General features: G+C 41.9%; 1 protein-coding gene across 10 annotated transcripts in view; it reads left to right on the top strand.

The window, feature by feature from the left end:
• Nucleotides 1-18,158, top strand: part of KLHL32 (kelch like family member 32) — a 114,228-nt gene that overhangs the window by 41,133 nt on the left and 54,937 nt on the right. For all 10 annotated transcript variants that reach the window (XR_013538524.1, XR_013538523.1, XR_013538522.1 and 7 more), the window contains one exon: nt 11,568-11,666. Coding sequence is in view for 7 of the 10 variants with exons in the window: in XM_078380308.1 (XP_078236434.1) it covers nt 11,568-11,666 (99 nt within the window). In the remaining 3 variants the exon portion in view is untranslated. The remainder of the gene's footprint in view (nt 1-11,567; nt 11,667-18,158) is intronic.

The raw sequence follows: 18,158 nt of genomic DNA, 5'->3' as shown, positions 1-18,158 counted from the left end.
TCAACTTGAGTACCCTCTGCTATTATTTTATTTATTTATTTATTTATTTAATTTATATGCCGCCCACACTACCCAAAGGTCTCTGGGCGGCTTACAGCATTTAAAATACAATAAAGTTATGTAGCAATTAAAATACAATTAAAATATATATAAAATTGCCATCGGACCCACAGCTAATATTATTTCAGTTAAAAGCCTTCTGGAACAGGAAGGTTTTGACCTGGCGCCGAAATGTCATCAGTGTCGGCGCCAGACGAATCTCAGTCGGGAGGGCATTCCATAGTCTGGGGGCAGCTGCCGAAAAGGCCCTTTGTCTACAAGCCGTCCCTCTTACCTCCTTGAGGGACGGCTCTTTCAAAAGGGCCCCCTGGCTAGATCTTAACTGCCGGGTAGGCTCATATGGAAGGAGGCAGTCCTTCAGGTATCCAGGGCCCAAGCCGTTTAGGGCTTTATATGTCAAAACAAGCACTTTGAATTGGGCCCGGGCAGCAACTGGTAGCCAATGTAACTTATACAGAATCGGCTTGATATGTTCCCTGGTGGCCACACCACTCACCAGCCGCGCCGCTCGATTCTGGACCAGCTGCAGTCGCCGGACCGTCTTCAAAGGCAGCCCCACATAAAGCGCATTGCAGTAATCTATACGGGATGTTACCAGTGCATGTGTAACTGTCATGAGACTCCGCTCGTCCAGGTAGGGCCGTAGCTGGTATAGTTTCCGCAGCTGGAGGAAGGCGCCCCTGGCCACCGAGTCCACCTGGGCTTCCAGTGTTAGACTGGGGTCCAGGAGCACCCCCAAGCTGCGGACCCTGTCCCTTAGGGGGAGTGCAACCCCATTCAGGGCAGGGAGATGGCCCTCCAGCCTGTCTGGCGAAGCACCCACTAACAGCACTTCCGTCTTGTCTGGATTGAGTTTCAATTTATTGACCCTCATCCAGTCCATTATCAGGTCCAGACACGAGTTCAGCACAGAAACCGCCTCACCTGGATTGGTGGAAAACGAGAGGTAGAGCTGAGTGTCGTCAGCATATTGCTGACTCCTCAGCCCAAACCTCCTGATGACCTCTCCCAGCGGTTTCATGTAGATGTTAAACAGCATGGGGGACAGTATCGAGCCCTGAGGAACCCCATGACATGAATGCCATGGGGCAGAGCAACTGTCCCCCAGCACCACCCTCTGGACACGGTCAGCCAGGAAGGAGCGGAACCACTGTAAAACAGTGCCCCCAACTCCCAACCCAGCCAGCCTATCCAGAAGGACACCATGGTCGATGGTGTCGAAAGCCGCTGAGAGGTCCAGGAGTATCAACAGGGTCACACTCCCCCTGTCTCTCTCCCGGCAAAGGTCATCATACAGGGCGACCAAGGCAGTCTCTGTACCAAAACCCGGCCTGAAACCCGATTGAAATGGATCTAGAAAATCAGTTTCATCCAGCAGCGCCTGGAGTTGCCCAGCCACAACCCGCTCCAACACTTTGCCCAAATAAGGGAGGTTCGCTACTGGTCGGTAGTTAGCCACCAGCCTTGGGTCCAGGTTTGGCTTTTTAAGGAGTGGTCGAATTACCGCCTCTTTCAAGGTGGTAGGGACCACTCCCTCTCTCAAAGAGGCGTTCACGGCCTCCTGGACCCAGGTGCGAACCCCCCTGGCTGATCTTCTAATTAGCCAGGATGGGCAAGGGTCGAGCGGAGTTGTGGTAGAACGGACAGATCCAAGCACCCTGTCCACATCCTCAGGTCTCAACAATTGAAACTCATCCATTAATACCTGACCAAAGCACGGTGCGCTGGATACATCCTCTGACTCTGCAGTAACTGTGGAGTCCAACCCACTGCGAATCTGAGCGATTTTTTCCTCAAAATGGATGGCAAACTCATCACAATGAGCTGATGAGCAGTCCAGGACCTCCACCGGATTTCCCGGTTGAAGAAGATCCTGGACCACCCGAAACAGCTCGGCTGGACGACATTCTGAGGAAGCAATACGGCTGGAGAAATATTGCCGTTTCGCCAGCCGTATTGCCACGAAATAGGCCTGATAATGGGCTCTAAGTCGTGTTCGGTCGGACTCCCAGCGGGATTTCCTCCACCTGCGCTCCAGCCGTCTCCCCTCTCGCTTCATCGCCCGCAGTTCAGAAGTATACCAAGGGGCTGTCTGGGCTCGGCGAGCAGGGAGAGGGCGCTTAGGCGCAATCGTGTCAACAGCCCGGGTCATCTCCTTATTCCATAGGGTGACCTGAGCTTCGACAGGAGCGCCGACCATATCAGACGGATAATCCCCCAGAGCATTCAGGAATCCATCTGGATCCATAAGTCTCCGAGGGCGGATCATCTTAATAGATCCCCCACCCTTGCAGAGGGAAGAAGAAGCTAATAAACTAAACTTGACCAGGAAGTGGTCTGACCATGACAATGGGGTCACAACCAGCCCCTCCACATCCAAACCACCATCTTCCAGTCCCGTTGAGAAAACCAGGTCCAAGGTATGGCCCTTCTCATGCATTGGGCCGATGACACATTGAGACAGCCCCATGGTTGTCATGGCGGCCATGAAGTCCTGAGCTGCCCCCATCAAGGGAGCCTCAGCATGAATGTTGAGGTCCCCCAGCACCAACAGCCTGGGAGTCCTCAACACCAGGTCCGAGACTACCTCCATCAGCTCAGGCAGGGAGACTGTTGGTACGCAGCAGGGTGGGCGGTACACCAACAGAATCCCTAACCTGTCTCGCAAGCCCAACACACAATACAGGCCCTCGAGACCTCCTCTCAAAGAGATAGGAAGCCTGGTCAAGGAGATAGAACTCCTATAGACTATAGCAACTCCCCCTCCCCGACCCTCCGAGCGACCTTGGTGCTGGACTGAGTACTCAGGCGGACACAGCTGGGAGAGGGGAACACCACCCTCCTCTCCCACCCAGGTCTCAGTAATGCACGCCAGGTCAGCCCCCTCATCCAGAATTACATCATGGATGAGGGCAGTTTTATTTTGTACTGACCTGGCGTTCATCAACAGCACCGTGTGGCCCGAGGGTTTGCTGATATGGTCGCCTGATACCATCTGGTTGGGGGTAGAACTAGAAGAGGGGATAGATGTAAGATATCTAACCTCTCTTCTCCTACGCAGGCATGTCCTACCCCCACCGCCATTCCTTCCCCTACCCAGCACCACCTCAATGGCTGCCCCCTCCAACACCCTCCCCCCTTCCTGTTCCATTAGATCCACTGTGGGTCTTTTCTTAATTGATGGCAATTAATAACAATTTAAAAACATTTAAAACATATATAAAATAAAACATTTCTAAAGCCCCTTCTTCCCCCCCCCCCCAAAGTTATGTGGCTCATGTTGAGATGAATGAGGCAGCCTGGAGCAGCAGGGCCTAGTCCTGCAGACACAGAGGGGGCTGAGCAGCTCTCCTGGGAAAGAGAGCTGGCATCCAGCAGGGGCCCAGCCACAGTCCACTGCCTCTCACCCAGTGGCTGTGGCCGGCCGATGGTTCCTGGCTTCCTCTGCACGCTGGTCTGGTCAGGCCCCAAAGGCAGCTCCAGATAAAAGCTCTCTCCCTAGCCCAGGTGGCTGATGTTGAAGGGGAATGAGGCAGCCTGGAGCAGCAGGGCCTGGTTCTGCAGACACAGAGGGGGCTGAGCAGCTCTCCTGGAAAGAGAGCTGGCATCCAGCAGGAGCCCAACCACAGTCCACTGCCTCTCACCCAGTGGCTGTGGCCAGCCGATGGTTCCTGGCTTCCTCTGCACGCTGGTCTGGTCAGGCCCCAAAGGCAGCTCCGGATAAAAGCTCTCTCCCTAGCCCAGGTGGCTGATGTTGAAGGGGAATGAGGCAGCCTGGAGCAGCAGGGCCTGGTTCTGCAGACACAGAGGGGGCTGAGCAGCTCTCCTGGAAAGAGAGCTGGCATCCAGCAGGAGCCCAACCACAGTCCACTGCCTCTCACCCAGTGGCTGTGGCCAGCCGATGGTTCCTGGCTTCCTCTGCATGTATATTCTTTTGTACGTAATGAAAGGGGTATCAGAGTTTTGCTTCCTGCCAGATGATTTTTTTCTTGTTTAACTACCCAGTGGTGTCATTGTAGTAACCCAGGGTGTCAAGGGTCTTACAAGTGTTGTACCTATGCTGGAATGCCTTCCTTGAAGGATGATGAGTCAGAGACATTAGTCATTCCAGCGTTAAAAGCTACTGTCAAAACAGTGAGAAACTAGTGTGTCCCTAAGGTGACTCAAAACCATTGAGATGGTGAAAGCTGCAAGGTATTGTGTGGGTGTAATCTAGAAATGCTCTTGGCAGATAATTGGATTTGTGCACATGCTTGCTCTGAAAAATCTTGATCATGTTAAGTTTTAGCCCATGCCTACTGTATAACCAAAGAAATAGGATATTTTCTTTCTGAAATGGAACATTTCCAGTGCCCATACTTCCTACCAGTAAACATTAGCTCTCTGTCAACTAAATTCAGTTTAGTTCCAACTACAGTAGATTAAATGCATTGAATGAATGGGATACTGCTTATAGAATTTACCTAAGTGTTGACTAAAGAACTACTGTTGAGTTATTGTATCTACTTTGTTTCTGGTTAACGGTTGGTCTTAGTCTTGTGTCACAATAGCTTCAATAGAGGTTTTAAAAAGAAAACAGCAATGTTTTGCGCATTCAGAACATCAAGCCTGAAATGCCTGGCTTGTCTGTCTTGCGGTGGTGGTTATTGTTATTGCTTTACAAAGTAGGAAAATCACTGACGGACACACAGTATATGTGTATAGTGAATCTCCCCAAATAATAAAATGGTCAGGGTTTTTATAGCTCCAAGTGGAAAGTTCTGAAGTAACAATTCAGCATGTGCAGGAATGTGTAAATAAAAACAACTACTGACAAGCAGCTACAACAAAGGCAGCTTTCTCTGTTAGGTTGTCATGATTAAGAAATGTTTTGTCTATTATAATTCCACTGTTTGACCTTACCTTGTGAATACAGACTTTCAGGATCCTCTCTGATGCCCAATTATAGACACTTCCGCACATTTCACATTCTCTCTCTTCCCCCTCTCTACATTCTCTGTCTTCCTCCTCAGAAGCACTTGACATTTCCAGATGCCTCTGTTATCTTTCATAGTTCTTCATTCACATGCTAAGTTTGCTTTCTTCCAAAACCTGCCCATCTCTTTCACTTGCACACCCCAGAATTCCTGCTACATCTCCTGCCATCACTCCTCTTCCTTACTGTCCCTTCATATGCTATGTACATGTCTTGCATCATATACTGCATATAGTATAGTTAAACTTGATGCCGTAGTGCCACACCCTCAACCACCTCAATACAAGTTCTCTATGTGTGCTCAATCCTCCATGTGAGCTAGGCTTCTTTCTATCTGCATTTTGAAGCCATCAGCCATGGATACATAGAAGCATGGCACAACAGCAACACAGTACAGGTGCATGTGTGTATTTGTCCTCAGTGACAGCACTAAAAACAATCGGAGTAGAGCACAGGAAGCTGCTCAATGTAATGTGCTTTTATAGGGGAGTGATTTGCCACCAGGACCATTACATAAGCACACAAAATATGATTTTCTACCTGAAGTAACTTGGAGCCGTGCCATGACATCCTCCTATTTTTGAAAAAGAAAATATGTGTTGAACGCTTGTTACCTATTTCCAATGGACACCATAGGACAGTCATAAAACAGGGATACTAAGAGCAAGATGGGCACAGCCTGTTTTTGCATTCATCAGTGCACCTCTTTTGAGCTGGTACATGGTTGGGAGGGTGTTGCCTGTACAGCCACCAGAAATCAAACTGCAAAACTTTAAAAGTATTTGGAAAAGAGAGAGATGCAGGAAATGATAGAAACACCCAGACCAATTTTGTCACATTGTACTTCATATGACATGCAGTGTTTTAAAACAATATGGCACACGACTGCATGTGAGAGGATGGAGTCCATGATATCCTGACATAATTTTATACATTGCATTTCTACCAACGTGAAAAAAATGAGAATAGAAGATGATGAGAAATACACAGGGAAAAGCTGTGATGAAAGCAATCTAAATAGGCCTGCTGGATACAGTGTGGTGTGGAAATGTAGTTATCTGGATTCCCCCTGAAATTCTTTTTTTGTTCTGAGTTCTACTCTCTTGTCTTGTTTTGATGACTCTGAAGCCATTGTATAATTGTCACTAGGTTGACCCAAAACTAAGCCTCTCAAAATTAGTGAGATCAATATTAGGACTGAAATTGCCAGGTATAAAATAAGAAGAAAAGATCCCTCTGCTGGTGATTTTTCCAAAACAAGAAACAACTTGAAAATATCATGGTGTTTTAACTAGATCAATTTGGGCTTCTTGATCTTGCACAATGGCAGAAAATTTGCACAGAAGGTTGTTTGGTTGGCTGGCTGGAGATCTGTGGCTGCCTAAAAAGAAATTTTTTTTCAGTGCCTACCCACTCTGTCTCCTGATAATTAAAGTGATGCAGATGGCTATCTGTCACTATTCTCTAATATCCTTCCTTTGTAAGATGGCAACCATGGATAGGAGAATTCTCTCCCAGGGGCTCTGTAACTGGGGTTTCCAGGAGAGCTTGGCCTTTTCATTAACACTTGAGCTATCGGTCTCCTCCTTTGGGCTTCTTGGTTCTTCTATTACAGTACTGTATTACTTTTGCTTTACTGAGGTTTTTTTTTTAACTCCAGTTTTAAGCCTGTGAAGCTATATTGGCACTTTGGAAAGCTCTGATTCAATCTGAATGCTGATTCAGGCTTCCTTGCTTCACTTTGGATTGGTTTGGAAACAGACAAATATATCTGCTTGGCTTATGCCTACTAAGAACCTTTTTTGAAAAAATATACAAAATAATAAAATAGATTCTCCTTCACTATTTCACTGTTTATAATCCCTAAAATTAATATTGAGCATCTATTATTTGTATAATAATGGCATCCAAAGAAGGAAACATGGATTTAATCTACCTATCACTTTTTCTTATTTATACTGCTGTCTCCACAGATCTACACCATCCAGTTTGTAGTGTGCCATGGAAAGTAAATGTACTGTATAGTATAGTAGCCCAGTAAGTAGTGAGCCAGTCAATCTTTTGCTGCAAAGGAGGATGGTATGATCCTACAGATATTATTTAGTCTGTCCTAGGTGATCTCAAACCTGCCATTTGCTCAGATGCTGAGAATGAGCAAAATCTATCTTGTTGGGCAGGGTCCACTTACACAATGGGAATGGCATCAACATCAGTGGCAAAATGGCTCAATTAAAGGTTTGTGGTTGTGCTTTTTCCGGCACATTGTGTGTGAGCCAGGGGCACCCTGAAATCACAAAAGAAAGGTTTTGGTTAACAGAATCTACCAGTGCCAGTGACCTCATTTCTGTAGTGTAAGTGAGCTTTGCAATAGGATTGTAGTTGCTGAAAAATTCTGAAAGAAAGATTGTTTTTGTTTAGCAAGATCATAGCACTTGGAGTGGTTTCTGTGACCTACACAAATAGGCTTCCGCACCTGCACAGAAATTGATCAGAACTTTCTAGCGATGAGAAATTTTGTAGCTCTGCCTCAACCCTCTACCATGCATGTCTTTGTACGCCACATTGGTTCTCATGAGTTTCGATTGAATTAATTGAAAATAAAAGCAGATGATTTGTGGTCAGGTTATCAGGAGTTATTTTAGAAGCAGTGGTTGAAACATAAGGCAACATTTTTTTTTTGTAAGAATGCTGTGTCTTCAAACAGGAGATTAATATATCCAGACGGGTTGTTTTTAACAGATATTTACAATGGTAAAAAGTTCTTAAACTCTAAAATACATATTATGGGTCTGACATGTCTTTAAAAATATCCGGGTAGCTGATTTATCATAACTTATGGCTGAGATCACTTAAACTAGTTCTGCTTATCAAAGGGTGGTGGTGGTGTTTTGTTTCGTGAAAGGAGGAAGCCATTCAATATGGCAAACTGTGGGCTGTTTCAAAATCAGATTTCAAGGCAACTGAGAAATTTGTTGTCTCAAAGAAGCAGCTCCTTGAATCTTAGCTTCTGCAAATAGATATAATAACTGTGTGTCATCAAGTCAGTTCTGATTTATGATGACCTTTTGCAGGATTTTCTAGGCAGAGGGTACTCAGAAGTGGTTTACCATTCCTTTCTATTGGGGGCACCCTGGGACTGTGCAGCTTTTTTAGTGGAATCTCTGCATGTTGGGCCAGTAGCATGCTTGTATCAAGCATGGGGTGTCAGCTATCTTTCCAGTAGCCAGACTTTAGCCCATGTAGTAATGCAAACTACTTACCTTTATCCACATTTACCCTTATTCATTAAGGCGACAATGGCCACCTGTGTATTCTGGGTTTGTTTTAAATGTAGGAGACAGTTTTCAATGTAAGTGCTTATTCAATTGTGTGCATATAAGTTGTTGTGCTCGGATCCATGTGCACCAGTTGTTTTAAAGGATAAATCATAAGGCATCCTAAGACATCATAACTGCTTATTGGTCATGGATGTTGTCTACCTGTTTTTTGAATTACATTTGTGACCCCGGTGAACAAATAGATGATATCAAAACCAGTCCCCCGTTAAGGTGCCATGCGATCTTCTAAAAGAGCTTTCTTGTCACATACAAAGGCACAACCCTGATCTTTCAGTGGAGCTATGTGAAGAAGGGATGTATTGGGAGACATGGGTTCAAATCCCACTCAGTAATGAAGTTTGAAGTGTGATTTTGAGCCAGTCGCTTTCTCTCAGCATAATTTAATTCACAGGTTGTTCTGAGGGTTAAAGGGTGGGGTTGGGTGGGGATGAACCGTGTACACTTTTGAGTGATTAAATTGCAGTGCTGCAGTTAAGTCTCTGCTCATGATCTGAATTCATTCCTGATGGGTTCAGTAGCCAGCTCAAGGTTGACTCAGCCTTCCATCCTTCTGAGGTTGGTAAAATGAGTATCCAGCTCACTGGAGGTCAAGTTGTTGTTTACGTAATTATGTTGCAAACTGCCCAGCGGGTGCTCCAAACGTTATGGGGTGGTATATAAGCTTAAACAACAGCCCAAAAGATAAATACCACCACCACTCTTTTGGCAACATGAGACTTTCCTGTGGCTCATTTATAAACTTCTGGAATTGATTCATTCCCAGTGTGGTGTAATGGATAGAGTGACTCTGGAGAACAAGATTTGAATCCCCACTTGGCGATGGAAACTCACTTGGGGGAGTGGAACTGGTAAAACCACTCCTTAGATATCTTACTTACCTTGAAAGCCCTATTAGGGCCACTATAAGTCATTTCCGGCTTGACAGTACAGAACACAAACAGAAGCCTATACTGGACTGTGCTGTATGTGAAATAGTTTATCGGAGAGGTAAATGATTAGTTTTGACATGTGATCTTCCTTTGAAACAGGTGCTGCTTTTATTTTTTTAGTTCCCTGCATTTAAGTCAAACAGTAGAGAAGTGAAGCTGTTCTTTTCTGTATAAAGTGGGTGTCTTGAGACCTCTAGTGAAAACAATTGGTGTTGCAGGGATTAGGTATTAGGGAGCAGGTGAACAACAGAACAGGAAATCTGTAGAGAAATAGTTTATTCTCTTAGAAGCATGATTTGAACTATTTTGTCAGCAAATTCTTCTACTTCATAAATTGCTGGGAGTTTTCCTTACAAATATGGAATATAAATAGCATTCATATTTAGTGCAAATATGTTGTGAATTCATTGACTATGCAGTATTTTATGCCTGTTGTCTTTAGTTAGTCCCTTCTATTAACTTAATTTTACATTGCTCTTTTGCACTGTAGGATTGTTTGAATTCACTCCCAATCATCTCAGAAGTCTTTTCTATGACCTGCTGGTGTTTGGTGCCTTTTCAGAGTATGTTCATCTGATATTTAAAAGCCTCCAGTGCTTGCCAGTTTGTTGCACTACCCAATACATTGACGTAAATGGTTGGACTGTACCATATTTTGGTCAAAACATGGGGTTTATTTAATGGAATGATGTAAGAAAGAAAGAAGCCAGTAACTCTCCAAATTTCTGTAGTACTATTTATGTACATGGATGAAGGACCGTGAAACTCCTTGTGGACCCCACCTTCCCATTGTTATAAACATCTGTTCAGTAGAAAAGTAAAGCCTGATCCATCATAAGTGTTGGGTATGACACATAGTTTATAATAACATTCTGATGCTATGTTTAAAGCTTAGAATCAGAGTGTCAGTTATATTTGATAAGTACATGAAACTTTTAGCCTCTCTTGCTCCCTTACTTGATGCTCATTCAAAGGGATTCAATCTGGGAGGCCTCTGTAGTAGCCCTATCAGTTTTCAGACACAGGTAATTGATGATTTGGGAATTCCATCAAAGGTAAAACTGTTGATTTAGTTTATTAATACTGTATTTTTATAATTTTTTGTTACTGCCAGGAAGGAAAGATAGTGGTAGAATTTTCCGTCTCAGATCCCAGAGCGATTTGATTAAACTTTGGGTATTGTCTCCTTGGTGTGACTTCAAAAATCATTTGCAGCTTCGCTCATGCAACAAAACAGCTTGGGCCAGTTTTGTTCTTTAATACTTGATTGGGTTTTTGATTCACATATATTCAATATGGGATGCTTTGCCATATTTTTGATGTGTATTCCCTTTGTTGTCTCACAATTACACTGCTGTAGTGCTTTCTAAAATTATGACAAAACTGTGCACTTGTATTTGTTTGTTTCATTGTTACCTAATGTATTCTCTACTTTTGTGGACTCTCAAAATAGCTAACATGGAAAGTTTAATATAAATACAGTATCAACAACTTTTCTTGGTTGTATAGGTTAGAAGTACAGAAACTAAATATGTAGCTGGATTCATACAAAGCTGGGAACTACATGAAAGAAATAAGAAATACAATCTCTCTTGAGTGTGAATTCAAGCCCGTATGTTCCCATTCCCATTGTAAACAATGGAATGGGGAAAGAAGACAGGGATCCTTAGTACAAAGTGAAGGGGGAAAGCTGAAAAGCTGCCTCCCTCCGTGCTCTACAGAGCATGGTTTGTCTGGTTTAGATTATACTGAATGTCAAAGGATTGCTCTGCCCAGTTGCGGAAGGATTGTGTCTCAATAATCCCATGTCCTCAACGTGGCAGGAGGTAGGATGGGGAAAGAACCCTGTACAAAACTTTAGAGCACACTTCTACACTACTTAGATAATACAGACCTATACAAATCAAAGGTGTGATTATGTATATGTTTCTATAGCTCTTGTATCTCTGAAATTTTTTTTGATAGCTATAGAGATATGTGGAGATCCTTTGAGAAGAAATAGGCAGCTGTGAGCTGTCCTTTTTATTTATTATTTATTTATTTTATTTATTTATTCAATTTATATGCCGCCCACACTACCCAGAGGTGTCTTTTATAGTTAAAACATTTTATCTGAAAACAATTTCAAATGAAATGTGATATTTTAGACTGTTCATTCATTTGGCTGTTGATGTAGATTGTCAGTTACAAACACCACACTGATTATTTTTAGAGAACATTTAAGTATAGCTTCTTTATAAGATATATTTTTATTTTCTAATATAGGTTCTTTTGGAGCCAGGAGTAATCCAGGATGTGCTTGCTGCAGGAAGTCATCTGCAGTTGCTGGAAATGCTTAGTTTATGTTCACACTATCTTATCCAGGTGAGATTTAAAAAATGTTAACTTATATTCTTTTGAGCAATCTTCCTTCTTATATATTTCTTCATACGAGATTGTCATTTTGAAAGCCCAACAATCAGCTGTTTTGATCGTCGTTAAGCGAAAAATCAGTTCCCAAAGCAGGGAACTGATGATCATGAAGCGATTTTTCCCTATTAAAACATCGTTTGCAATCACAAAAACTTCATCGTTAAGCGATTTTCTCATCTAACGAGGTAATCATCAACCACTATATCTGAAAGAGTTTTTTAAGGTGTAAAGGGAATGTCTACACATAAAAAACTATTCTGTAGAAGAGGAATGTTTGCTGTGAGACTCCTCTACAAATTTCCTTGACTCTTGGGGTCTGCTCAGGAGAATCTGAAGAAGAGGTGGAAATGCTAGACCTTTTAAACTGACTGAAGTTGTGTGGGTTTTTTTTGTTATCCATTTTGTGGTGACCTCTATGAAGACTGTGGTTAGTGCAGAATGTAGCTCTTAGTTCAGTAACTGGGATTCAACAGAATGGCTTTACTAGCAGAATCACTCAGTGTCAGAAGAATTAAAGATCTCTTAGTGCCCTATTTCAGTTTTCTTTACTTCTCATACAGCCAGATGCCTTTTCATTCCTATGGAGCTACGTGGCTTCTCATTCTCTCTTTCTGTCCCCTCACGCATCTGCATCAGTGTTTTTACCTTTTCCCAGTGCTTTTTCTCTTTTCTTTTGAACTTTCTGTACTCCCATTTTCCCCCCTTAGCAGTCTTTGTTCCATTTGTGGACAGGTATTTGGACTTTCTCCCATGCCTCTTCTTCCTCCTTCTCCTCAGGCTCAGGTTACACCTAGAGATGCTGGGACAGACTACAATATATTTTGTATCCAAAGACAGTGATATTATCAAGGCCTTATGGAGCATCTTTTAAACAGCAGTGACATCCTTAGATGTTTTCAGACCCAGATAATTTAGAGATAAGAAATCACTGTTTCTGTCAAAACTTTATAAATATGACACTTTTGCTTTGGAAAGATTACTTCTGTATCAAAACCCTGTACTGACTTCTGATTCCCTTGTTTGTCCCTTCCCCAGCCACTGCTTTTGCCTGAAGCCTGAAAGTTGTGTAAAATGTAATTAATGGAATGTTATGAGCAATCAGTGGGGGGCACCTACACCTTCAGTAATAAGGGGTTGGCTGAGGTTATAGATTCCCTAACTGCAAAGTAATAGTCCCTCCCTTTTATATGGGTGTTCACCTTTGTTTTTGCTTTGTCCTCACAAAGTATAAATGAGCAGATGGCTGCCTGAGGCTGGTATTTCTAATGTTTTAGAATGGGTCTTCTTTTTGTCTTGGTTGACTAGGAAGCGAAATAGCAACTACAGTGCAGGCTGTTTGTTGAAGGGAGGAAGGTAGAGGCTAGAAATTCCTGGGTTGAAGGCAGGGGAGTAGGAACAGCAGCACTCACCCAGTCTGTTCCATGTGATATATCAATTCTTTGTTATGCATCTAAAGTCTATATAGCTTATAGTTATATAGCTAGTTATAGTTTATAACTTATTGCCTAACCTACAGGCTTAATGGGTAACAATTGATCTGACAAAAGATGCAGTTCTACTATCCAGAGATTCACATAGGGTGACAAGAGCTTTCATTGATACTTGCATTTTGCTTGCTCATTGTGGCAATACAAATTGTTTGAAACATGGGGTGGGCAACATTGGACCATTTTATTGTTCCATTTTTCCACCACAAAAAATGAGACTTGTTTTTTAGAAGCCACAAAGAAACATGATTCTCTTTAAAAATTCACCTCAGTGCCTTGTCTCATTGAATCATAAGCATGGGTAGCCTCCAGACTAAATGGGGTGCACCTCAACCCAAAATTCAGGGATAGGGTGATCTCCCTCACTTGATAGTGAGAGTGGCACAGGTTAATAAGAGTTTAACAAAACCAGAAGTGGACTTCTGGTATGGTGGATTTAGAGGTCCTGGAAAGAAAAGATTTGTGATTTGTGGAAATTTCTTGCCACATTTTTAAAGACCAGGGCTTTACAGTTTTGTCTGTTGGTTTTCAGAAGCTATGGGGTGCAAATGGCTGCTAAAATACTGAATGGTTTGGAAGCTAAGGATATTGGAATCTGATCAGGTGCTGCTACAAAGAACACTGAGAGCCACATATTCTGCTCTTAGAAGGTTTAGAACAAGTATAGTTAACACCATTTTGAATCTGCATTTAAAAAACACACCCTTTGTGCATTTGGTTACTTCAGTCTGTCAAAGTTACTGAAAGCTCCATATCATAGAGAGAGCTCTAGGAGTTCTGGGTCCTTCAACATTTGCCAACTAAATATCAAAGACTTGTTGCATGTATTCACACCTGACTGTACATTATTGCACTGCATGTCTAAAAATCACGCTTTCTATATTCCGGGAATGATTATTCTTCATTTCATTTCATTAGATGCCAGAGTTATCCAGTGGACTCATGTAGCAAACAGAAAACTTTCTGAAGCTATAATCCTCACATTTCAATTGTTTGCTCTGTTCATGTTTGTAAAGTCAGAGGGACTTTGCACAACAGTTTGGTCAGCTTTGGGGATCGGCTAGTTCGCTCCTTTTTCAGGTGATCACATAATGTAGGGCAGCATAAACTAGCCTGTCCCTTATCCTTGCCTACAAGGAGATGCTTCATTTATAGCTCCATTTTGCTTCAGCTCTGACATGTGTGAATGTCAGGATTGAACCAAAGCTGATGGCTTAAGTTACCAGTTTGCTTAAGCTACTTCATATGGGATTTGGAGACCATACTTCTGTTAATGTAGCCTAAAATAGCATTTGCCTTTTTTTCCATAGCCACATCACACTGTTGGCTCATATTCAGCTTGTGATCTACAATGACTCCAATATCCTTCTCACTTGTTGTATTGCTTAGCCAGGTATCCCCCATTTGGAACTGCGTGTTTGGTTTCTTTTTCCTAGGTGCCGTACTTTGCACTTATCCCCGTTGAATTTCCTTTTGTAATTTTCAGCCCAGTGCTCAAGCGTATCTAGATCATTTTGAATTTTGTTTCTATCTTTCAAGGTGTTAGCTATTCCACCCAGTTTTGTGTCATCTGCAGATTTGAGTAGCATTCCTTGTATCCCCTGATTCAGGTCATTAATTAAAATGTTGAAGAGCACTGGGCCCAGGACTGAACCCTGGGGTACCCCATTTGTTACCTCCTCCCAGTTCAAGAAGGAGCCATTAGTCATCACTCTCTGAGTAAGATTCTGTAGCCAGCTGTGTATCTACCTGATAGTTATTATATCCACCCCATACCAAATTAACTTGCTAATCAGAGTATCATGGGGCACTTTGTCAAATGTTTTTTTGAAGTCAAGATATACTATGTCTGCAGCATTCTATCAGGGAGGTTACCCCATCAAAAGATGAGATCTGATAGTCTGGCAGGATTTGTTCTTGACAAATCTGTGTTGGCTTCTAGTTATTACGGCATTGTTTTCTAGGCATAATTACGGCTTTATAATCTGTTCCAGAATTTTCCCTGGGATTGATGTCAGTCTGACTGGTTTGTAGTTCCCAGGTTCCTCCTTTATGCCCTTTTGGCAGATAGGGACAACATTAGCTCTCCCCAGCCGTCTGTCACCTCACCCATTTCCCATGATTTCAAGAAAATAATGGACAGTGGTTCTGAGACTTCTTCAGTCATTTCTTCAGTACTCTTGGATGCAGTTCATCCGGCCCTGGATATCTGAACTCATTCAAGGTAATAAGATATTCCTTCACCATTTGTTTATCAATCTCCAACGACCAATGTCTATTCAGGGTTAATTATTAAGTTCTGGCCTAAGCTACAGAAGCATTTCCATTGGCTTCAATATGATGGCTGTTATAGAGAAACTAGTCTTTATTTTAATTCATGTAGTAATTTTACATTATTTTTAGACTTTTATAAGGTAAACTCATCAGGGTGCCTTACAACAAAAAATAAAGCCAATTTAGAATTCTATAACAATTTAATGAAAACAAAAATGCTAACAATCATTCAATTTACCTGTAACTGTGATCTGCCACCCACTGAAAAGTGCTTGTTTTAGACATGTACATCGGATAATATCTCAGGGACAGATCTTGCCCTGAAGCAGTTGCTGAAAGAAGCAAATTCAATAAAGTGTATCATTCCGCTGCCGCCCCCTTCTTCTTGTCTGTCACTTCTGAAAAGGAGTCAAAAAGAGAGGAGAGTTGTTTAGGTATTATACTGAGGTCCTGTGTCTCCTTCATAGAGGTCAAGGTGGCATGTATGGCGTTTCCTCTTTCATCAGTACAGACTTTGTTTTTGCTTTATCTTCAAAACAACCCTGTGAGGGAGGTTAGTCTGAGAGATGTTTTCATGTCTTGGTGGGGATTTGAACCCAGATCGCCCTCTAATCTTGGACCCTTAGATATTCCTGAACTACAGCTCTCAGAAGTCTTGACCATAGTCTCTGCTAGCTAGGTCATCTGAGAGCTGTGGTACAAGAAGGTATGGGCATCAGTGCTATAAGCACTGAGTAATGCACTGTAGTTGTATTAGACGGCACTCTCTGCCAGTTTATTTGATTTCTGATGGCTGTTCAATGTATTAAATGCTGAAATATGTATCTGGGCACTTGCTTAAATTAAGTATTCCTTAGTGTCTTTCATTCAGGTCTGTGCTGAGTGATAATGAGTACAATACACAGTTTTGTATCAATCTGTCACTTAATTTGTCTTTCTTTTGGCAAGCTGAACTACTTGGTGTATAATAAACATCCTATAGATCTCAGTCAGTATTCATCAGGGGGAAGTTACTTGGCTGGAGGAAAGCATTGGCTTCTAAAGCAACTAAGCAGAAATTATAAACACCTGAGCAATTTGCTTTTAAAGATACTCGAGGAACTTCCTGCAGTATTCACCACTAAGCAGTAGGTGGCAGTGTCAGTTCACGTGTGTGGATAAATTACAAAACATGGGAAAGAAAGAAAAAAAATGAAAAGAAATTATTTATTTTGCTCCATATTAGTCTTGTGACCTAATCAGTAAAAAAGTCATTATTCACACAACACTGGGCAATATGCATTGTAATTTTTAACAAATAATGGGAAACTGTTAACGGTTTCACAGGAAATACGGCCCCGTCTTGTGCAGCAGTGGTCATTTATCATTGCACTTTGTGAAATCACTCATTTGTTCTAATTTGAATGTAAATGACTCTAAGGTTTTACAAATAAGGTGACAGACTCACATAAATGTAATTGCAGGGTTCATCTCTCTCTTTTTATATATCACTCATTAAGTTATGAATTAAATACATCGTATTAAACCAGGGGCATGTCCAATGATGATATTGTAATGGCAAATTACTCTATGCTATTAGAGGTGTATTTTTTATTCATGGACATTAATTTGTCATTAAACGGCATTAGTTTAGCACTTTTATGTGGGAGACGTGACCTGAAAGAGGAGACTTCCTGCTCTAATGTGAGAGAATAGAAATATGAGTACCAGATGCATGTAGTCCTTTTAGCTCTTGGAAGGAAATAGAAGAATATTTTATTTCAGCTTTCCCCAGCCTTACCCGCCCACATGCACCAAATTTTGAAATTGGTTTTTCCTCCATGTTAATAGACATCTCTGATGAACAAGTTGCCTTCATATTTTAAATCTTGCTTCTCAACCGGAAAGCTTGTGAGAGAGGTTAAGATGGGAAAAGAATAAGTTCATCTCCAGATGTATGTCAGATGCTTGCTGGGTTTTGGCTGATTATTCTTTTTTAGCAGCCTAAAATAGAAGAAATAATCTGCTTAGCTTTTAGTAAAGTGGATGGGCAATAGTATTTTGAGTTCTGTATCTGCCTTGTGAATGTATAGGCACATGCATGTAAGTAGGGAAGAAAACTGATCTAATTCTACACCAAAACACATTTCATATATTAGGAATGAATTAATGCAGATTGCATATTTGATTGGCATAAACTGTTCTTGTCTGTATAATCAAACAAGTCTTACATTCAAAGGGAACACAGTAGGCATGGTGGTCAGAGTAGACAAGAACACTGTTTTAAGTTTTGTACCCCGACCTTTGAAGTAACATTATGGAATTTTGGAACTCTTTTTAAATTTTCTTTTAGAAGCTCTTGGATTTGAGACTGTTTGCACAAACAGACATAGACATAAGCACACTTAGATTATAAATCACAAGGCCTTTGGACACTTAAGCAGACATAGATTAAAGCTGTAGAATATAGAGGAAGGCTATAGGTTTACATAATGCCTGTTATTTGAGATTATAAATGTTATAGAGCTACCAAAGTTCCATTTAATGTCACTTTTTAAAAAGTTGATAAGTAGGTGCTAAACTTGTTTTCAAGTGTAATTTTTATATTAACTAGCAGAGAGTGACTGTAGTCTGGAGTGTTCCTGGGTTATGGCAGGGAATAAAAGGGGACCCAAATGAGAAGCAGCTAAAGAGGTAACTAGTT

The sequence above is a fragment of the Pogona vitticeps genome, chromosome 1, assembly GCF_051106095.1.
Source record: "Pogona vitticeps strain Pit_001003342236 chromosome 1, PviZW2.1, whole genome shotgun sequence".
Taxonomy (NCBI): Eukaryota; Metazoa; Chordata; class Lepidosauria; order Squamata; family Agamidae; genus Pogona; species Pogona vitticeps.
This window is presented reverse-complemented; position numbering and strand designations above follow the sequence as displayed.